This window comes from Acinonyx jubatus, chromosome C1 (genome assembly GCF_027475565.1).
Source record: "Acinonyx jubatus isolate Ajub_Pintada_27869175 chromosome C1, VMU_Ajub_asm_v1.0, whole genome shotgun sequence".
NCBI classification, from domain to species: domain Eukaryota; kingdom Metazoa; phylum Chordata; class Mammalia; order Carnivora; family Felidae; genus Acinonyx; species Acinonyx jubatus.
Genome location: NC_069381.1, coordinates 211,050,877 through 211,074,972, shown reverse-complemented (window position 1 = coordinate 211,074,972; position 24,096 = coordinate 211,050,877). Strand labels below are relative to the sequence as shown.

Below are 24,096 nucleotides of genomic sequence, written 5' to 3'. Positions count from 1 at the left end.
CGTACTACTTCTTTTTAAGTCATATAAGATTTTCAATTATATGACATATCTTAATTTAACTTCTACTGGCGATTCTGCCTAAATAGGGTATCTGTGAAATTCAACTGGTCTTTTATCCTAAAACACACTGTAAACTCAAAGGTAGAGAGTGTGAACTAAAATTTTTCATTCACTCTAACACCTATGACATTATAGACAGACAAACTGCTTTTGAAAAGAATTCAAAGCTAAGCTATGTGTAACCTAATGCAAATTAAGAGTCTATTAATGATGAAAGAGAGACTGGTATACACCAAGCAAACAAAACTGGTATTTTCAAAGGACAAGACAAATCCAAACTGTGCAAATTCTTTAGTCATCACCCTACATGTTCTAACACAATTCGTAACAGATGATATAAAATCTTACATTAGTTGAAAATCCAGAACATACACTGATATCTTCCATTTGTAACAATTAAAGTTACATATACTTCAGTGACAGCCTCAATTCTTTTCACTAAACCACAGTGAAAGTGAAAGAATGTTGTACAGTTCCATCTGAAAATGAGGGAACTCTAATGTTTTGTCATTCTCTTATATGCCATTTCATATGTAGTGAGATTCAATATCCTGTCTGCCCAAACAGCTATTAGGTTGTTACTAGCTTATTATTCTCTTGAAGGATAAAATACCTGGAAACGGGGGGAAGGGGGGGTGCAAGAATTTGCTGGGCAGAATACTATCTGCTTTCTTATGCAGGCAGCCTCTAAGACAGCCCCCAACAAGCCCTGCCTTCTGGCTTTTGTGTAATCCCCTCACCCGAAGCATGGGCTTCACTTACTGACTTGCTCCCAACAAAGAGAATACAGCACAAAGTGATAAGATGTCATTGCCAACAAATATTAAGTCACAAGCAACTGTGAATTCCCCCTGGGATGCTCTCTCTGAGGCAATCCAGCTGCCATGCTCACACGGCAAAGAACTGAGGCTTGCCAACAGCCACATGAGTGCGCTCGAAAATGGATCCAACCCCAGTCAAGCCTTCAGATGACTGCAGCCCCAGCTAACACCTTGATAGCAGCCTTACAGCCTCATGAAAGACTCGGGTCAAAGCCATCCAGCTATGCTGCTCCTTCCTGAACCACAGAAACTAAGATAATAAATGTTTGCTGCCACTAAGTCTTGAGGTAATTTTGTTACACAGCCACAAATAATAAAAACACTCATTTTTAAGTGTTTTTACACACCACTATTTGAACAGCATGGACAGGATTCAAATATTGATCTTCTGACACATTCAACAAATATTTCTTACACATTAAGTGCCAAGTTTTATGAATTCATGTACAGATATCCCATGTCTGCCCTTGGGTTAGAAGGCCTTCCAGGTTCTCTTGCTCAGAAGAAGAGGGGCAACCCATTTTACAGAGTACCACATCTGCTGACATAACTTGATGAAAAATGTAGCTACACTCAAAAAAAGAAACCTAAAGAAATCCCTAACACATAAAAAGAGATAGATAAGAGACACATATAGATACATGATGGGAAATGGCCTTCAACCCACGTAAACAGTCAGTCACAAGCAATATGTGCCAGGTACCATGCAATAATTTGGGAATACAGCAGTAATCACATGATGGATGAGCCACACAAACACTCACTATGTTTCACCTACTTTTACACTAAGCCTTTGAAAAAGTAATGAATGTACCAAAGTAAGCAAAGAGCATGAATAGTAAAATGTTTAACTCATCAAAAACTGGTCACTAATTCTTTCTAACAGAGGATACACTGCAAAAAAAGAAAATTAAAAATAAAAATACTAGTAATCCCTCAATCTGAGAAACAGAACTCTATCCATAGTTAGCTTTTACATAACTTTGTATTTTTATATAGCTGTAATCAGTACACCCACTATTTTATAATCTACTCTTAATGTATAGCAAATATTTCTCTGTGATTCTACATTGTCCTAACAATACAAGTGGGTATATATATACACTAGGTATACCTTGCTGCTACTGCATAATCTACTACACTTGATATTTACTTTTATCATCAATTTTTTGTGAACTATAGATAAAGTAAGAAAGATCTGCTTTTCTGAACTAGGTCTTCTGAAAAAAACCCTCAAAAGAGTGAAATTACTAGCGAAATGACAGACTTCATCCACTGACACGACTTTATCCCCCTCAAAAAAAAGGGTCAAATCACCACACCATTTTACATTATGGACACTAAGTGCAGCTATCCTTTTAAAACCTTTACTACTTTAACAGTTATAAAAAATGGTATACTAATGTGGCCCAAAGATGAATTTTTCATATCATTTTTCATATTGTTTACTAATCTTACGTCCCTTAATGTTAATTATTTGCATTTTTATTCTAAATTAACAGCTTCTTCACCTTTGTAACTGTGAAGTCCTATATATATTTTTCATATTAGTACCTAGGAATAAGAAAAATATAAAAAACAGGACAGGACAGGGCACCTTTCTGGCTCAGTTGGTAGAGTGTGTGACTCTTGATCTCGGGGTTCTAAGTTTGAGCCCCACGTTGGATGCAGGGATTACTCAAAAATAAAATCTTAAGAGGTGCCTGGGTGGCTCAGTCAGTTGAGCATCCAACTCCGGATTTTGGCTTGTCATGATCCCAGGGTCATGGGAATCAGCCCCACAAAAGCCTCCTCACTGAGCCTGAAGCCTGCTTGGGTTTCTCTCTCTCCCTCTGCCCCTCTCCCCTGCTCTCTCTCTTTCTCTCTCTCTCTCTAAAGTAAAAGAAATAATAATTATAAAAAATTTTAAATAAAATATAATCTTTTAAAAAATGGACAGGGTAAAAATAGGGAAAATACAGGAAGAAAAAAATCTGGCTTTTCTACTTACTGAAAATTATGTTGTAATTTTCAACCTCATAAAGTTTGAATAACTATGTTACTCCTTGTTCCAAAAGAGGATTTGAGAGAGATATTCTGAAGATACAGAAAAGCACAGTCCTGAAGAAAGAATAAAGATCTTGTAGTCCCTACACTTGATTTTAAATTTTGGCCCCAATTCTGATCTATATATAGACAGGAAGCAAGGGAAGGGAAGGGAGAAGGGAGAAGGGAGAAGGGAGAAGGGAGAAGGGAGAAGGGAGAAGGGAGAAGGGAGAAGGGAGAAGGGAGAAGGGAGGAGAAGGGGAGGGGGGAGGGGAGGGGAGGGGAGGGGAGGGGAGGGAAGACCATTCCCAATTTGATAGAGGGAGGGGTGTGTGTGTGTGTGTGTGTGTGTGTGTGTGTGTGTGTGTTATGTAAAGCTGCCTGAATTTACAGCCACACTGGCCCATTCTAGGTTAAAAATTCTGTAACAATGGGGTTCAAATTTTGTTACTGGGTGTTTGTTTCCAGAAAACAATTCCTAAAAACTGCAATATACTTTTTGACGTCAAATACTACATAATTAGTAACTGCAGTGAACCAAGGAAAGCCAGAATAATGTAATTTTGACATGTCACATACCCCACATGCAAGTGCAAGGTAGGTGGAGCTCTGCCTTCGGGAGTTGTCATCTTCACAAGAGAAGGGTGAAACAAATTCAAGAACTTTTAAGTGGACTTCACTCCTCCCCTCCCCATCCCTTTGTGAAAACTTATTACTGAAGTATATAACATTCTTGCCAAAAAGTCCATAAATCACCAATGTACAATTCAAGAGTTTCCATAAAGCAAATATATCCACATAAAAGATTTTATTTTTTTATTTTTGAGAAAGAGAGAGAGTGTGCGCGCGAGTGTGCAGGAGGGGTAGAGAGAGAGGGAGACAGAGAATCTGAAGCTGGCCCTGTGCTGACAGTAGTCACTCAGCCCAATGCGGGGCTCAAACTCAGCAACCGCGAGATCACGGCCTGAGCCGAAGTCACATCCTTAACCAACTGAGCCACCCAGACACCCCACATAACTAAGGTTTAAAAAAAGAAAATATCAGGAGCTCTCAAAAGTCTTTATGTCCCACCAGTCAACCCTTCCCAAGGTAAGCACTATTTCCGATTCTTCTCTCTAAAGGCTAGTTTTGCCGATTTTCAACTTTTTCATACAAATGGCTACACATGGAAGATTCATCCACATTAATACAAAGAACAGTTGCTTGTTCTTTTGCACTGCTGCATATGATCTCACTGTAAGGACAGACCGCAATATATATTATTCTGCTGCTGATTTAGGTTGTTTCTAGTTTTTTGCTATTATGAACTGTGCTGCTATGAACATTCTTGAATATGAAGTTTGGGGAACATATGTTTGCATTTCTGTTGGTATATACCAATTAGTGAAATAAGGTATATTCAACTTTAGTAGTACCAAATATTTTTCCAGGGAAATAGCACTACTTTACCATTTTTTACCTGTTTGTCTTACTCAAACCTCTAGCAAACATTAACGTGACTGCCTCCTGTATGGACAAATACAATTAAAGATGTAGTATCAAAAATAAAGAAGAGACTTAGACACAGCACCTACTCGCGAGGTCCATAGCCCAGGGACACACATGTCCTGATTATTATAGTTGAAAAACTGCATCTGATCCTTGTAATAACAAGAGTTAAGTTAAACATCATCATCTCTATTGTTCTTATGTGGAACGAGATACCTGTAGGGGGTTTCCCAAGGTCACATAGCTGAGTGGTGCCCAAATTAGAAATAAAACATAGGTTGGGAATGCAAGCTGGTGCAGCCACTCTGGAAAACAGGATGGAGCTTCCTCAAAAAACTAAAAATAGAACTACCCTACGACCCAGCAATTGCACTACTAGGCATTTATCCGAGGGATACAGGTGTGCTGTTTCAAAGGGACACATGCACCCCAATGTTTATAGCAGCACTATCAACAATAGTCAAAATATGGAAATAGCCCAAATGTCCATCGATGGATGAATGGATAAAGAAGGTGTGGTATAAATAAACGATGGAGTATTACTCGGCAATCAAAAAGAATGAAATCTTGCCATTTGCAACTATGTGGACGGAACTGGAGAGTATTATGCTAAGTGAAATTAGTCAGTCAGAGAAAGACAAAAATCATATGACTTCACTCATCTGAGGACTTTAAGAGACAAAACAGATGAACATGAGGGAAGGGAAGCAAAAATAATATAAAAATTGGAAGGGGGACAAAACAGAAGAGACTCATAAATATGGAGAACAAACTGAGGGTTACTGGAGGGATTGTGGGAGGGGGGATGGGCTAAATGGGTCAGGGGCACTAAGGAATCTACTCCGGAAATCATTGTTGCACTATATGCTAACTAATTTGGATGTAAATTTTTAAAAATAAAATAAAAAAGAAAAGAAAGAAAACATAGGTTTACTCACTTATGTGAGTAAGTCATAGGTTTAATCCTGGGTTTACTCACAAACTTAACCCATTGGAAGGAGCAAAAAATTCCAGAAAAACTAACACAGAAAGTGGAAGCTCTGGGATCAAAGTCTAACAAACTCTAAAAGGGCAACAGACATACCATGCATGGTACAGCTTGGAGACAAAGACTACCAACATCTCTAAAAAGGGAAGATGGAACTAAATGTGTTAATCTTCTAGCAGAAATGATGTCAAAATGTATACCCTTGAAAAAATGTTACGACCAGTTTCTTCAATATAAATATTTTACTCTAAAAATTATTTTGAAGAGAAAAAAAATGACTTCAAGCACCATCCAATAAACACACATTTCCAGAGCACCTGGCTGGCCCCCTTGATGGAGGAGGTTGTGAGCTCAACCCCAATGTGGGGTATGGAGTTTACTTAAAATCTAGGGGCGCCTGGGTGGCTCAGTTGGTTAAACGACAGACTTCAGCTCAGGTCATGATCTCCCAGTTTGTGAGTTCAAGCCCCGCATCGGGCTCTGTGCTGACATCTCAGAGCCTGGAGCCTACTTCAGATTCTGTGTCTCCCTCTCTCTTGCTCTATGTCTCTCTGTCCCTCAATAATAAATAAATGTTAAAGAAAAAAATTTAAAGAAAAATAAAATAAAATCTAAAAATAAATTGTATATATAATGCACACACTATTCCAATTACTACTAATACAACTAATAATTACACTGCATGCAAGAACTGCTCTAAAACATTAAAATAATTAATCCTTTACAACCTAAATGATTACAGATTTGTACCTGTGTAGATTTGGGTGGGGAGTGAAAGTATTAAAGGGAATGTCATCTCTATAGTGTTTGTTTTAAAAAACACACACATTTGTATATTACTGATATAATTTAAAATAAAAGCTAAATATTAAAAGTCATCCCTGGTCAATTTAAAGGATGATATCTAAAGTTCTTTCCGTGTCCACAAATTCCAGAATCCCACAGTGGCCAGTGAGGACACCCACAAGACCCTCCCTAGCATTTCAAACCAGAGACTTCCTCCTTCCATTAACATCAGCATCACAATAAAGCTGAGTAACCACATATTTTGACTTCATCTTAAAATCTTAACAGATTAACTTATAAACAAGACTTAGAAGTAAATGTAATTGAATAATTTATAAATTTAATGCCTGACTCAAATATTCCTAACCTATAGTTAATACATGAACGTGGCAGCTATGAATCCCTGAATTAGAAGGAAAAGGGTCTAGGGTTTTTTTTTGTTTTGTTTTTTGTTTTAAACGTTTATTTACTTTTGAGACAGAGAGAGAGCATGAATGGGGGAGGGTCAGAGAGAGAGAGGGAGACACAGAATCTGAAACAGGCCCCAGGCTCTGAGCTGTCAGCACAGAGCCCGACGCGGGGCTCGAACTCACAAACCGTGAGATCATGACCTGAGCCGAAGTCGGACGCTTAACCGACTGAGCCACCCAGGCGCCCCAGGGTCTAGGTTTTTGTAAGAGTCTTAAAGGTATCTATGACCTCCAAAAGATAAAGAAACACAAATTTAAAATGTATTTTCTTCTAGTCAATGCAGCAAACATGACTGTTTCACGACCAAACTATACTACCTTTATAATATTTCACAACCAAACTATACTACCTTTGTAATACATGTTATGTTGTTATGTTCTTATATCAACAGTAACTGGAGACGTATAAAAGGTGCTAAAATGCAAATGTACGACATATATAAACATTTTCTCAATGGTAGTTAATACTTGGTTGTTTCTGACTTAAGGTATTAAGTCTAGATAGGACTCTTCTAAGAATAAAATTAAATTAAAATGTAATATTGGTTTTAGTCTGGTCTAATTGAGTAGACTTCCTAAGGAGAAGGAGCAGTAAAAGGGCACCTGTGTGCATGTTTGACTCACAGCCAAAAATGGTGTTTATGGAAAACTTCAGATGGAGCAAAGAGGCACTCGGCCAATAAAATCTACAGCTGTGAGACTTGGAACTTACAAGTGCCCAAACTCCAAAAGCAAAAATGGAATTATGGGACAGACTTTGAAGCTTGTTTATGTGCAAATTTTTCTAGTAAGAAACTTTGTATTCCTCTATTCAGATATATATTCTCTGATCAACACTAAAAATATTTTCTGATACCAGAGAAAATAGTGAAAGGAAATTCCATCCAAGTGTTGATATTTACTTTTTCCCCCCGCAATTAATTGTAAACAAACTCAAGATGGCTGGATGGAGAAGTTTAAATCTCCTATCCAGAGATTTCTAACTTTCTCCCATCCTAACCACTAAGGGATAACAATCTGCTCCACTCATTAACACTGGTCCTTAAAACACAGCAGTTCCTGGCTAGAAGAGAGACTAGAGGGGCTGTAGCATATCAAAATCTCTTTGAAAAAGTACCTCTTGTGATTTGAATATGCCCCATATCCCTACATCCTTCATGCTCAGTTGTCTGCTGGTATACACCTAGACACTGCCTCAAATCTCTGGGGAAGACAACGATCAGTAGATGGGCTTGAATGTACAACTGGAAAGGGATGAGGCACCTTCTGAAGAAAGTATACTATGTACGAAAGAACCTAAGAGACTAGGGCTAACATTTTAAAGTTCAGAGATTATCCATGTACACACATAGGCAGGACACTACATTTCGACTAAAGCTTTTGTTATTCCCAAGTACAAGTTGGTACAATTATGGACGGCATACTGGATTACTTTAGTCAGAAAGAAAATCAAACACCTTTAGGGACAGAGAACTGAATTTAATAAAGAATAACAGGGGCGTTCAGATGGCTCAGTCGGGTAAGCATCCAACTTCAGCTCGGGTCATGATCTTATGGCTCACGGTTTCAAGCCCCACATCGGGCTCTGTGCTGACAGCTGAGACCCTGGAGCCTGCATCAGATTCTGTGTGTCTCCCTCTCTCTCTGCCCCTCCCTGCTTGTGCTCTGTGTCTCAAAAATAAACATTAAAAAAAAAAAAAAAAAAAGAATAATGTATCTGTTCTTGGCACCTTGCTTAATCATTATAATTTTTCATTAAAAAATAAATCAATGAATAGATGTCTAGCATTTACGTTTATTCATAGAAGAGATGTTTCAGAGCCATCTCAACTGAAATCAGTAATTCTGTTTAGATGGAAGGCCTGTGTATTTTGGGGTAAAGTTTACATACCATCTATGCAGTATCAGTTTCATCTCAGTTGACCTGGCAACCTCAGCCACAAATGAATTGAACTGCTCAGGACATTCTAATGGGAGTACTGTGCTTCTGAGTGGACACTCCAAAGCTGGTCTACAATATCCATACAATTAGCAATCATGGTCTATAGACCACAGCAAGACGTTCAAATTGTAGAAATTCAGAAAGCAGAATACTTTTTCACTTGAGGTACTTTGCCAAATCATTTTTGCCTTAATAGATTCTGAAACAGTATATTATGGAAAGAGGCTTCTAAGTTTGGTTAAAATCCTTCACCATAATGTTTACTATAATGTGGAGGCAAGACATATGGCAGATACACTCCAGTACTTTCTGAAAGGCATTGTTACATTATATTTGCTCTGGCTTTTTCTCCCCCAATCAGTCAACTGTCAATAGATATAAAAAAATAATTCCTACCAGTGTGTGCAGGGAACAAGCATCACATCACAAGCCCCTACTTTATGTTTTTACCTTCTCTAGTTCTAAAGGTCAAAGTTTCCAATGCTGTGTCTGAACTTGTATTGAGATGTTTGGCATTACTAAAACAAAGAAGGAATTAATACTTTTTTTTAATTGTGGGGGGAGGGGAAGGAATCTACAAAGGCGGATTTCACTTTCTAAGTAGCATTATATTGGTCTACATTAATAATTTTCCCAGCAGGCCTTCCATGATTTTACTTTGAACAATCACAGCCTTTGTTTCTCAGATCCTCTTACATGTGACATTTGATCAAAGTTTTCAAATCAGCAGCTAACAGAGGTGGAGAAAAGTACTGCTCAGTAAAGGCATTACACAAAGCCACCCTACAACTCTTTCAAGGTTGCTACAAATTAGATCACAGACATTTTCTACCTAAACACTATTTAGACAATTAAGTTAAATTTTCTGTACCCTGAATGCTACATTTTACCGAACATTACTATATGCTTCTCAGGAAATCATCCCCTAAACATTACTAAAACATGCCTTAAGAAAAGTCTTCAGCTCCTTCTCATAGGTGTGTTTTTTAAAGATAAGTGCCAGGTACCAAACAATTAAGTTTATTCTTATTCAAGATCTCTACACACAGCCTTAAAAAAATGAGGGGGGGGGGGGAAGGCCTGCCTCCTTGCCCCTCCACCCCCCACCCCAAATTCAGGTAACTAAATTACCTATATTACCCAGTTCTAGAATTAGTGGTAGCCATTCTAGTGAGATGGAATATGCAAAGAAAACTAATAAGATCAATCCATTAATTCATGCCTAAAATTCCTTATCCAAGGAAATCTTCCCCAAAGAAATGGAGGGAAAAAAAAAGAATAGTAAAGGAAGTATCTCACACTTCAACATGCTATATAAGGAAAGACGGCTGAAAGGAAACCTTGCAGGGAATTTTATCCCTTTGAACTTTCAAATAAACTCTTAAGTAAGATTATGCAAACTTACTAAAGACCGGTCCTGATTAGAGGGAAAAAATGCACCCCTTCTCCAAGTCAGTTCTGGAGGCTTTCTCCAGAATTGTTAAGGTTTGTGTTGGGTAAAGAAAGACCTCCTAACAAACCAGCATTCTTTTCCACATGATCAGAGCTAATTGGCCCCCCTGCAGACTAAGTGACCAATCACATCAGCTTCAGCTGAAACTAGCCCCCACGACATTATAAACAGAGGAATGTGAACTGTAAACCCAGTCCAAGAAGAGAACCTAAAAGCTAGGCTTGTAGATTAAAATTACCTTACCAAAAAGACAGACTCCACAAGTCTGGTTTTCTCAAGACCTACCTACCTGTGCACACAGGCTGACCCAGCAAAAGAACTGGTGAGTACATGAAATAATATTATTTCTTTCCTTAAGAGGAACAGAGAAAGAAACTGAGTATCTTTACTCTTTAAACAAAGATATTACCTACAGGGTCATATATTAAGGTTCTTTATTCTTTTTCCTTAAATTTTAGAAATGGATAATAGCCCTACTGAAAGCATTACTGGAAATTTTCTTGTTTTATTCAGTGTATACTAACTCTCCATTATAATATAAAAATGAGTAGAAAGGAAAGACCCTAGAAAAAATTCAGTGGCTTTTAAAAATATATATAGATATATTTCTTTTGGAAGCGATTTTAAAAATCCAAAATAAGCCTACAGAAACAAATGACCAAAAAAAAAATTTTTTTTAATCCATGAAAAAAGTGATGAATATCTAATTTTCAGTGTCTTTTTAAATTAGTACTGAAATTAGTAGATTCTTCTACAAGTAAGAAATTAAAATATACAAGAATCTCTGAGCTTATATAAGAGTTAGCACACTGCCCTGATTATAGAGGGTAGAAGAGAAAAGACTCTGTACAATCAGTTTTCACACCAGACATAAAAAAAAATACAGAGCAATACTGTGATCATTTAACATTTGTAGTTACAGCCTATTATCTCAACTGTTTAACATGAAGGATACTACTACCTTACAATATGGCAAAAGACATAATTTTGAATGTTACAACAAAGTAAAATGAATCAATAATCCTGACAGCCAGAATGAAGCATCCAAACTATCATTTTTATAAAGTAGTATTTTCCACCGAAGTTTATAAATGGACAAATATTTTACCAGCCCACACATGGAGATACAAACAAACCTTCCCAAGCTTCAATTCTATTGTCTATTGGGATCAGTTAGTGAGAATCATATAAATACAAACCAAGACAAATATATTCAAAGAGTATTTGTACACCTGTAGGGATATGAAAATTACTTGGAAATGTAATAGTATAAACATAATGTCTGCCCATCAGTCACTTTTTTAAATCTGATGGAGAGAAAATCTATATACATCAGGCAACAATTATATAATTTTTAAGCACCATATAAGCAAATGTAAAACCATGAGAGAAAAGAAAAAAAAAATCATCTAAGAAACCTACGTCAGTGGAAAGAAGCAGAAGTAAGTTTAGAAATTCACAGAGTTTTAAGAGACTGTGTTATTTAATTCCCTGTCTTTTTCTGTTTTTAAATAGAAGGAAGCCTGGCCAAGGGGATTGGGTAGCTTGCCCAACTGACACAGCTATGTAACCAACAGAGCCAGAGCATGGTAGGCTAGATTCCCCACCTTGTCTTCATTATGCTAAGCCATACTGTTTACATGAATCCAAAGATGGACGTATTCAGGGTAATCTGTTAAGTGGGGATCAAAATCTTACTTCTCTCAACTACTCCACTTCTCAACACAATCTAAACAAGTTCAAGCAAGGATTTATATATAAAAACCAGAAAACTTCATGGTTTTGATATTAGCCTTTTGACATCCTTGTTCACAGGGTTTTTCATGTATTGATTAATTGCAAGAGAAAAAATGAAATTGTAGAAGTCTAGAGTTAACTGTTATAAAGCTGTAACAAGTAACAACCCTGAAAAAGCCCAAATAATAATAATTTTGTTAGCAACTATATATATATAGAAAGGCTATCTCCCTAGATCAGTTTTAGAATTTAATAAAGTAGGTTGAAAATTAAGAATCATGCAGCTCCTCCCCTCCCCCACCCCCCCCCCAAAAAAACTACTGTGAAACAGTAAACAATTAGTAGCATTCACCAGGACAGCAGTTCCCTACGTGGAATAAGCACCAAGGGTACAAGGCCCATGATAGACCTTTATACACAAAGCAGGAAGGAATATTAAAGGTGAAATTAATATAATGTTACATACCAATTTTACCTGAAAATCAGAAAAAAAAATAAAAGAAACCACATAGGACACTGCAGTGGTTCACAACCTTTCTGAAGGCAGCCAACAACTATCCTTTCTTATATCCTCCTTCTTCCTCTTCGAGTGTCAAAATGCCTTTCTTTTATAAAATTATGATAATATATCCTAACAATTATTTTCTCCCTGGAAAAATACAAAGTAGGCAATGCTACTAAGAACTCTCCTCTCCACACTTTGTTTTAATTTGTACTGATCTAGTAACATCCAAAAGATGTAATAATTGTATGTAACTATGTAATAATTGTAGCTGTGCAAATCCTCAAATTTTACAAATGTCTTCCTTAACTGAAAATAAATTTCTTGCCTAAAAGTCACAGGGTTGAACCTAAGCATTCCTGAAGACCAAATATTCTGTAATGACTCAAACAAAACTAGTCAAATGGAACACAGTATTAGTCACAAAGGCTAACCAGGATTAAAATGTCTATTTTTTAAGCAATATAGTGCTGACTCTGGATTTGGTGTGGGATTCACCAACACTTACTACTTTTGTGATCCTAGGAAATTCATTACGCCTCAGTTTCTCTATCTGTAAAATGGGAATTATAATGGCACTACTGTGAAAGTTAAGAAGCATTAGTAATAATAATAAAGCAACTAACACTGAAAGGTTACTCTGTGCCAGGCATTGCCTGCTGGCTTCACATGACTTAACACACATGAAAGTGTTTGGTACGATTCCTGCCACATAATAAACAATATATCCTTACTAATATTATTAATCGTTACTGTCCTAAGAATCATGTATGAAGTTAACAATAGTTTATGATAGATACTTGAGATAGTTGTAGGGACAGGAAGAACATCTACTAGAAGTGCTAAAAATCTGGCTGTCAAAGACTGCCCTGTGAATACAATGCCAATCACCTTGGGAAAGGTTTTTATTTCACCAAACTTTCAAAACAGCTTCTTGTAGTAAGAAAATTAACTTGTAAAGTTAGTCAGACATGGATAACAACATAGATAGTCTAAGGCTCCCACCTGCCTAGTCTGATCCTTGGTGACCTCATCTGAAAAATGGGGTAATAATGTCTACCTTGCTGAGATACCAAAGAATTAAAGATAATGCAATATGAAAACATCTAGCAAAGTGCCTACGAAAATTTTATTATTTCTGTTGTTACTTTCAAAAGGGCAGAGATAAGGTCTCCTAAAACATTTAAAGAATGTAGCAAAATGAGTCATTAAATAGCCATGCTGAGGGGAAAAAATACATTAAATGATAATGACCACTTGTTAGAATAATGAATTATAAAGCATTAATGACCTAAGAGTTTTTTAAAGCTTATAACATGAAACTAAAATGGCTATCCACTCTAAATAAATTTTAACAATTATCTCCGTGTTCCGACAGTAATTCAGATCTGAAGAAAATACAAGAGAATGTCTCTACTATCACCAATAAATGTTATATTAGCCTCGGGAAGGGGGGGCGGAGAGGGAGGGAAAGTATATATCCAGCTGGCCAATGTCCAATTCCCATAACACAGGAAGGGAGTCTCCACAGACCCCCAAGTCCCTAGATACAAGAAGGATCCAGCAAACCCAAGCAACAATGCCTCTAGTCCCCTTCTTCTTAAGCGTCACTGCCATTCAAAAGGTAGGAAGGGGAAATGCAGTACTCTCAAGGACACCTACTTCTGAAGGAAGCAGCTAGGCAGAGTCAAATGCAAAGCTTCAATTCCCATTCTGTTCCTGGTAGGCTCTACATAAAAGTCTTAAGATGCTTTTGACACATGCAAGAACAGTCACATAGAAAGCATACCTTAGCTTTCTTTTCACCACACAGAGAAAAGCATACCCACGGATTTACAATTTAACTGTTTATAGCTAAAAACTAATTATATTAATTAACTTTTAAAAATTGCCATTTGGTGCCTTAATGGTTATCTAAGTTCATTACACTTGAAGCTTTTTCTTCTGGTTTACCTACTTTCAAAACTAACATTATCTAGCGATCTCTACCTGGAATTTCTTATTTACCAAGAAAATAATTCTCTCAGGGCGCCTGGGTGGCTCAGTCAGTTAAGCATCCAACTTCGGCTCAGGTCACGATCTCACAGTCCGTGAGTTCGAGCCCCACGTTGGGCTCTGTGCTGACAGCTCAGAGCCTGGAGCCTGCTTCGGATTCTGTGTCTCCCTCTCTCGCTGCCCCTCCCCTACTCATGCTCTGTCTCTGTCTCAAAAATAAATTAAAAAAAAAAAAATTTGTTTTAAGAAAGTAATTCTCTCCCCACCCAACAATCAAATCAGAATCTAGAATATTCAGAGGGCAGCAAGAAGGAAAGAATCCATGAAAATGGTCACAAAGTGACAAAAACAAATAAAGCCTATTCATAAAACTTTCAATAGGCTAATTTAAAAAAAGTATACATTACAACCATAGGTCTCTAAATGCTTAGACCTGTCCTAGCACGAAGTTCGGTTTCCAAATATTTGCAGACAGCTTAACACTACATTTCCAAATGCTTTCTAGTTATTTACACAGAGGAACACATATTTAACTTATTCCTCTTAATTATGAATTACTCGTAATTTTAAATTATTAATTATGAAAAGTAGATAAACACATAACGTTTAGTCAAATCAACAGCTACTTTTGCCTGGACTCTTGCAAGAGAGGGGGCACTGACAAGCCACAAACCATATCCCCAACTTTCAGGGATCTTAAAATATACTCAAAAATATTAAAATGCCAATAGTTTAACAGCCATTCAAAAGAAATAATAAGATCCTAAGGCAGCCCCTGATCAGGCAGCATACAAATGGCTTAGTCAGTAAATGCCCCCTTCAAGAAGAGGGGAGAGAGAGCTGTCAGACTGGAAAAGCTGGCCCAGTAGCTAGGGAAGCATTCCAAAAACAGGACAAAGTGAATGGAGTCTCAAAATTTATTAATATTAGCTATAGAACAGTTAAGAGCTTACTAACTTATTCTTGGTTTCAGAAAATTACAGACCAAGATGGATGGCAGTAATTGCAAAGCTACTGCTCCTCTCCTAACTCAGAGGTACCGGAGGATGGTCACCAAGGACGGCCACAGCACACTGCAAATGGATGGTGCCCAAAGAGGTCTTGTATATCTTCGAGATGCTTGGGGAATCCTAATGGACATGCGCTGGCGCTGGATGATGTTGGTCTTTTCTGCTTCTTTTGTTGTCCACTGGCTTGTCTTTGCAGTGCTCTGGTATGTTCTAGCGGAGATGAATGGTGATCTGGAACTAGATCATGATGCCCCACCTGAAAACCACACTATCTGTGTGAAGTACATCACCAGTTTCACAGCTGCATTCTCCTTCTCCCTGGAGACACAACTCACAATTGGCTATGGTACCATGTTCCCCAGTGGTGACTGTCCAAGTGCAATCGCCTTACTTGCCATACAAATGCTACTAGGCCTCATGCTAGAGGCTTTTATCACAGGTAATTGTTTTTGTTTTTAAAAAAAAAAAAAATTACAAGTGTTTTGGAGAGGCGATAGTCAGTTATAAACAACTGTGTTGTAGAATCATTTACTTGCGTTATTAGCAGGTAATTTCTATGACTGAAAAGAAAGTCTGGGGCCAAGTGATAGGTGAAATTATAAGAAACCTGACTCTTAAATTTTACCTATTAGAACTCTATAGGAAAAAAGAAAGGATCATTCTGACACTAACTTGCAAGCAACATCATATACCAAAAAAATATATTAACAGAAGATGTAAAGGGTATTCTTCAGAGAAGCTAAATGCTTTGTTAAATAGGTGAATAAATATGTTCAATGCATATTTTGACAATCATTTTATCTAACAAAGGAGTTTGATTTTTTTTTTCCCCTTTACTGGGTTAGAATTTCCTCCTCTGAGTTCATCTGTTCAACATTTACTCAACATTCACCAGTGAGCCCAGAGCACCATAGTCAGCATATTTAGAGATCAAGTATACACATACTTAACTTGAAATATGGCCACAAAGATTATGAAATTTTACATATAAACCTGATTAACACATAAGACTTTCTTCTAATAAAGTAGGGTTAGTGTCATTTTTATAAGTGATACATACAGTTTAAAAATAAAAAAAACCCCGAAAAGAAAACCTGGCTTTAACACACTACCCAATGATAATCTGAAAAGGTAAGTAATGGGCCATATGAAGGGTGATCTGGAGTCAAGTCCATTGTGCTGCCAACCAACTTTATAACCTGTAACAAATCACTTAACTGCTCTACAAGGGTTTTTTAACTGGGTCAGTCATTAGATAAAATTTAGAGGATCCAAGAACTTAGAAAAAACTTGCATTTTTTTGTTCACTCACCCCTAACTGAAATTTGCCATTTCTTCCATTATAAATGTAGGCAATAACAACAAAAAAATAGTATCAGCATTTTCGTATCACACTCCGATACTTCAAAAGTACACTATTAAACCCACAACTAAATTTCATTGTTGAATGCATTTTTTCTTGTTGTTGAATGCTTTATTAAAGCACATATAGTACTATAATTTTCTTAAATGTTCAACTGGATTTCAGTACATTTGATTTCCTGTATATGCATTTTATTTTTATGCATTTAAAGCATAATCTGATAGGAGGTCCACAGACCATAGACCTCACCAGCCTGCCAACAAGATCTGTGTTACAAAAGTGGTTAAGAAACCCTAACCTATAGGTTGGGGGCACAAAGAAGATGCACTCTGAAAGGTGCACTGAAATCACCTTAGGGGCAGACCTTCTAATAAAGGGGGGGGGGGGGGGGTAGTTATAGAAGTTTCCACGTTAAATAATTCCTCAGAGTATCCCTCATCCTACTGGTCCCATTCCCCACCCCAAATCATTCTACTCTAAATCTAATCTACTTCAACTCGAAATCACAAATCAATTCTAGTAACAAGTGAATCTTGTTACTTTTTTTTAAAGTGGGGACAGAAATGTAGGAAATGACCATTTGATTTTATAAGACATGAGAAGACGCAGTTACATTTCTTTGTAACAAAGTGAATTTTGCTTAACCATTCTGAAATCACAGTTTTTAAATAAGGATGTATGTACCTTTTGAAAAATGCTTCAGGCAAGTAAGACTACCCAAATTAACAATGTGTTCAATTCTTGACTCACTTAGAAGGCATCGCATCAAGGAATGTGTAACTATTTGATATACCCTTCTCATTCAGAAAAGGTATTGATATTTCAAGTGTTCATTCTAAAAAAAATTCAACGGTTTCTAATTTAGGTGCCTTTGTGGCGAAGATTGCCCGGCCGAAAAATCGAGCTTTCTCAATTCGCTTTACAGACTTAGCAGTAGTAGCTCACATAGATGGCAAACCTAATCTAATTTTCCAAGTGGCCAACACTCGACCTAGCCCTCTAACCAGTGTCCGGGTCTCCGCTGTACTCTATCAGGAAAGAGAAAACGGTGAACTCTACCAGACCAGTGTGGACTTCCACCTTGATGGCATCAATTCTGAGGAATGTCCATTCTTTATCTTTCCACTAACCTACTATCACTCCATTATACCATCAAGTCCTCTGGCTACTCTGCTCCAGCATGAAAATCCTCCGCACTTTGAATTAGTTGTATTCCTCTCAGCAATGCAGGAAGGGACTGGAGAAATATGCCAAAGGAGGACATCCTACCTACCCTCCGAAATCATGTTACATCACTGTTTTGCATCTCTGTTGACCCGGGGTTCCAAAGGTGAATACCAAATCAAGATGGAGAATTTTGACAAGACTGTTCCTGAACTTCCCACTCCTGTGGTCTCCAAGAGCCCAAACAGGACTGACCTGGACATCCGTATCAATGGACAAAGCATGGACAATTTTCAGATCTCTGAAACAGGACTGGCAGAATAAGATGTATCCACGGCACCCTATTTTTTAATGTATTATGCAGCTACTTCTCCTTCGTTATAACTTTTTTTTCAATGCTGATTACATCTCTCTGATGATATCATGGTAACAAGCCTATGCCCATAAAAATGGCTGAGCTAATAATACACATTCTGGAAATTTAACATTCTACCTTATAAGTTTGTATCTGTGGTTATCTGCTGAAATCAATGCATCTCAACATGACAGATATTTATATAACAGCAAGTTGGTGAATTTATCATAACATGGATGATACCACTAATGAAGGGAAAACAGGACAGTAAAGTTTAACTCAGCCGAACTCTAAGATCAACCACAAATCTCTCATTTTTATCTGCAAGTTGAAGCAACAGTCTAGTTTGAAACCTAGCCCCCTGGGTAGAATGATGATTTCACAACATTTAGCGAACATCCTTTTAAAAGTGTTATTTTTTCAAGACAACAAAGATCATTCCTCTGGTTCTTCATACTACAAAGCTGGAGTAAGTATTACCCCCCCCCCTTAATTTTTAACATCTAAGAACAAAAAAATTCACAAGAAAAACAATGGAGAGATTTATATGTAGCTCTAAAGGCATTATACCCAAACACATGCACATGTTCACATATTTGTGGCAGAAGTGATGAGATCAAGTGAGAGCTCCAGCCTGAATGGAACCTGTAAGGTGGTATTTTTGTAAGGAGATGCAAAATTATATCTACTATCAAACAGTGATTTAAAAATCATAATCAACTATTCATCTGAATGGCTTCTAAGTAAAAACAGTCCCTTCTTACCTATGACCTATTCAATGGTATAAAACAGTGCAACAACTCTAAATAACTCATAAATGCAAAGCTATTTAAGTTTTTGTAGATACAAAGGTTTACTTAGACGTAATTCAAATAGGAAAAAAATCTCCAGTAGATAAAGCAAAAAATAATTAGGCAACAAAGTATTTTCAAACCCAAATTCCTGTTTCCAACTTCAAATAGTTTTTTCTATAAACACAAAATGAGTGTTTATTCATCAGTAGGAGGTTGAACTAGATAAACTCTATTATTTCTTACCAAATCTAATACTCCATGAAAATTATACTCTCTCTCTGCTTCAATTTTTATTTAATATATACTTAGATGAACGCTTTCCCTTACCTCCAGTTTAATTTAAAACCATTCCCTCTGCATAGCCTTCATTTTGATTTAAAAAAAGAAAAACTGTCTTCAAAGCAAACAAGAACCAAAAAAGTCGCCCTATCAGATTTCAAGTAGATTTGTGGCTGCTCTTCTTTTCTGTAATTCTCCTTCTTCAAGTTTAGTAGGAAAAGTAAAAGATTAACCCTCCCCACTGGTGATGACCTAGCCAGGAATCAGCCCATGAATAAATACTAGCCTAGTAAAGGCAATCTGGTGTGACAAGCAGGGCAGAGCAGCAGTCACATTTTTCTACTCTTTGACCAAAAGGAAAAGCAAATAAAGAAGAGCTCTGGAGTAGTCAAACCGTGATAACAGCAAAAAAAAAAAAAAATAAAATAAAAAGGTCAAGGACACAGAAACTTAATTATTGTAAACTTTTGCTGTTTGAAACTTTTAGGCATCCTTAAATGCTAACCAGACCAACAGACTTTTTTTTCCAACCCAGGAATGTCATAACCCATATAGACAACAGGAATTCTTATTTCTATAATAAAGTAACAAGATTCACCTAACCTGTGAAAATAAAGTAGTATTAAAGATTTACATGGTATGTTTTTTCCTAAGAGCTCTATATCACTTACACAGATTACAACTCCCAACAGTTAGGAGAAGCTGCCCAAAGATCTGGGATGAGTCTCCCTGCAGACACAGCATGTTCTCCATTCCAGTCAGAGCACTCTCAAAGTACACAATGTACATATAAGCTCTGCCTCTGAAAACTAGATGTGACTTCCCCTACACACACCCCAAAATAACTGTTGGTATACTAATGCTATTTGATAAATGTTTCACAAGTAGACAACTAAGAAATGCAATCAGAAAATCAGAAACTTCTGTCTAGGTGGCTTAAAGCTTCTGAAAGCACTGTTCATGATTCTTTCACTTACTTTCAGTGAATCACAGCTTCTACATTAAGGATTAAGTTTTCCGCCAAGATACCATTCTCCTTGGCAGGAGAAGGGAGTACAAATGGAAAGAGGGGGTGATTACTGGGAGATGGGAACAGCATCTCTAATTCCTGGCTACACAGCTCACTAATCTGGGGCACCTGGGAGCCCAAGGATGATACCTTAGATTCATGACTAAGAAGACCACGTTGGAATTAACTTTAAAAATGATTTAGGAAACTGATACAGATAAGCATGACAATCCCAACAAACTACACAAGCAGTTACTAAAAACATAACATCTAGTTTTGATATATGTACAAGCCCATAATACCTACTGCAGGCAGCACCTAATAACCAAAAGCTGCTATGTCTACTTCAAAGTATTTTACACCAAAATGCACTAACTAGTATTACATTAGGCTGAACCTATTAGTATCAAATGGATAATTTTTTATTTAATGAACTTTCAATTGCATCCTCAGAGAATCATACTACAAGATCATCACCAGAACTGATCTCCCCCTCTGCAACAATAATTCCTACTGAATAGAAATTATAATTCCAGCATCACAGGCCTTTTTCTACCTCCACATTGCCCCATAGATGTGTTCATAGTCGTTATGTACAATTCTTGTCCCAATGTCTATAAATATACCCATTTCTCTCCAATAGAAGAAGCAAATACAGGATATAAACCATCTTTAATTTTAAAAACAAGTCATTCTGAAACCTTTAGTACTCAAATTATCTTAATTTGATGTCAGAGAACATCTCACAAGTGACCAATATATCACTCTGCCCCAACAAACTAGTTTAGTACTGCCATTCTTGAAGAGTGGAAGATACAAAAGCAAATTTTTTTGATAGAGAGAGAGAACAAGTGCACAGCACGAGCAGGGAGCAGGGCAGAGAGAAAGGAAAGAGAGAATCCCAAGCAGGCTCTGTGCTGTCAGCACAGAGCCCAACACCGAGCTTGATCCCACAAACCGTGAGATCATTACCTGAGCTGAAATCAAGAGTCAGATAGACACTCAACCAACTGAGCAACCCAGGCACCTCCAAGAAAAAAACTTTTTAATCTACAATATTTACAACAAAAGCGGATTACTTATAAAAAGAAAGGCTCAAAATTATTAGCACAGTTAATATACCTAAGTGAGCATCTTATCAAAAAACATTCAATAAAAGCCACTATGATTTATTTGAACATATATATGGAACATGCCCTGATATTTTAGTAGGGAAAACTTTCTTTATACTCTTAATCACTTCACATCAATTTAGTTTTACAGAACTCATCTTTTCAAATATATACCTATGTATACACGTATACAAAGGAAAAAACCTGTATTTTTTTAAGTTTTTTTTTTAAAGTTTTTTTTGAGAGAGCACAAGTGAAGGAGGGGACAGAGAAAGAGGGAGACAGAGAATCCCAAGTGGGCTCCACGCTGTGAGCCCAGAGCCTGACACAGGACTCAAACTCACAAAACTGTGAGATGATAACCTGAGCTGAAATCAAGAGTCAGTCGCTAACTGACAGAGCCACCCAGATGCCCCAAAACCTGTATTTTTAAAGAGAGTGGTCGGAGAGATTTCTCAGGTTGAATTAATATACTACTTAAAATACAAGTTGGGCAAATAATGATGAAAAGGAACTTTACACTCTAACCAAACCACGAAAGTATGACTGTGGTGAATAGTTAAAATCGAGCTACTGTCATAACAGAGAACACAGGGCTTTTCCAAAGCAACCCAAGTCATTTTCAGACACCTCTATTAGATCTTTTTAACTGAGACTATGTTGAGTACCTACCACCTTAAACCTACCCTTTAGACTAACACAGATCAAACTTAATTCCTCTTTCTCAATTGTTGAGCAAATATTTGCAGACAGTAACCCTAAAAACACTCCTCCCCACTCTGTCCTGTCCACAGTTTTGTCTGCTGTGTAAACAGCCCCATTTCCGTCAGGCATTCACCATCACAGGGCTGCAAATGCCCCATTCTACTCCAATATATGGATCCCTTCCAGGTGTGGCCAGTCCTGCACACAATATTTAAGCTGTCCTGTGTCAACATAAGACAGCGGGCATCCCTATTGCCCGCCTCATGAGGATCCTACAGTTCTAGTAAATGTTATGCTGGTTAACACGGAGGCCACAGTCAGCTAAGAAAGCTGTGCTTTTCCCCAGCAAGTTGCTATTACACCATTATTCCATATCTTAAATTCTAGAGTTTACGTGAGAGTTAACATTTTCTGCTGTTAAACTTCCATCTGATTAGATCTTGTCTCTTGTTCCATCTTAATTCTGATCTTAAGTCCCAGGTGTTCCACTCTATAGCTACCCCTCTAACTACTGAGTAATCTGAAAATCTGATCACACGTCAACACTGTCATCCAAAGAAAAGGAATGTTTATACAGCACATAGCACAAGACCTATCATACAAGTCAGAATTCAGTAACTGTTGAACAAATAAAGGAGTCCATATACTCTTATTTAATCCTAAAAATTCTGTAAAGCATTCTCACCTGTATTTATTATGAGACTACTGAATATGAGAGCTTAGATTACCAGTGATCTTCTGATTCAAAACCGTGTACTCTTTAAACTACCCCTCATTATCTGTCTCTAGTCACTGGCAAAAGTATTAAGTCAGACAAGGATGAGAGCAGAGGTCCCAAAACATCCTCCAAATTATATTTATCCAACAGTCTACAATACAAGTAAAGCCATTCATCTAGCAGTAAGTTATCTACCCAATCTGTTCCAGATTTCTTGGTGCTACACTCATTTAATGGCTTTTCATTAATATAAATATAATTGATTATTTCCAATGCCATATTAATAAATGAGAAATTTAAATAACTGATATGTTAAAATGAACTGGTGTGAAAACAATGATGCCAAGTTGACTATTTGGTGTTTTAAAAAATCTGCAAATCTTGGGGCCCCTGGGTGGCTCAGTCAGTTAAGCGTCCAACGTCGGCTCAGGTCATGATCTTGCGGTTTGTGGGTTTGAGCCCTGCATCGGGCTCTGTGCTGACAGCTCAGAACCTGGAGCCTGCTTTGGATTCTGTGTCTCCCTCTCTCTCTGCCCTTCCCCTGCTTATGCTCTGTCTCTCTCTGTCTCTCAAAAATGAATAAATGTTAAAAAAAAAAAATGTTTTTTTAATCTGCAAATCAGTCTGTGAATGATATTTGCATGTTTAACATATATTTTTGACAAATGCTTACTATTGTCAGATACAATCATGCCCTGGAGAACTTTTCTGGTACTTCCAGGAATTGGGAAATCACAAGGTAATTTTCATAACTCCAAAGCTGGGGGGGTGCCTGGTGGCTCAGTCGGTTAAGCGTCCGACTTCAGCTCAGGTCACGATCTCACAGTTTAAAGGTTTGAGCCCGCATCAGGCTCCATGCTGACAGAGCAGAGCCTGCTTGGGATTCTCTTTCTCCCTCTCTCTGCCCCCTGTAAGTTCCCCACTCACACATGCTTATGTGCGCATTCTCTCTAAATAAATACATAAATACATAAATAAATGAATCCAATGTTACTATGAATTGGCATTCCTTTTTTCTCTCAGACCTTAATACCTACTGGCACTTTAGAAGGCAGTACCTTTAATCAGTCAGAAAAGCCCATCTTAACATTATAGGTTCTTTAATATAAACTATAATTAATTCATCACAAACACTGAAACCTTGTTCTCTTACTACGTTCCTTTTAATTCAGTAGCTACCTTAACTATAATTTATTTTGACTCCTCTCATCTCAAAACAAGAAAAAAAACAAAGATTAGGTATCAAAAAGACCAGATCAATAATAAAAGGCTAAAGAAAGAACATTCATAGTTGTAAAATTTGCTCTCTGACACAAAAAC

The 24,096-nt window shown here is 37.3% G+C and overlaps 2 protein-coding genes across 9 annotated transcripts in view; one reads left to right on the top strand and one right to left on the bottom strand.

Moving 5' to 3' along the window:
* Positions 1-24,096, bottom strand: part of GIGYF2 (GRB10 interacting GYF protein 2) — a 144,587-nt gene that overhangs the window by 56,773 nt on the left and 63,718 nt on the right. The window contains exon 1 of one of the 8 annotated variants that reach the window (XM_053215970.1): positions 19,281-19,639. The exons of the other annotated variants lie outside the window; for them this stretch is intronic. The gene's annotated coding sequence lies outside the window, so the exon portion shown is untranslated. Of the gene's footprint in view, positions 1-19,280; positions 19,640-24,096 lie in introns of those variants that run through there. 8 annotated transcript variants of the gene reach the window in all.
* On the top strand, positions 10,216-19,664 carry KCNJ13 (potassium inwardly rectifying channel subfamily J member 13). Its single transcript, XM_015073275.3, has 3 exons — positions 10,216-10,355; positions 15,241-15,716; positions 17,506-19,664. Exons 2-3 carry the CDS (start codon positions 15,257-15,259, stop codon positions 18,126-18,128), a joined length of 1,083 nt encoding a protein of 360 aa, XP_014928761.2. The 5' UTR covers positions 10,216-10,355; positions 15,241-15,256; the 3' UTR covers positions 18,129-19,664.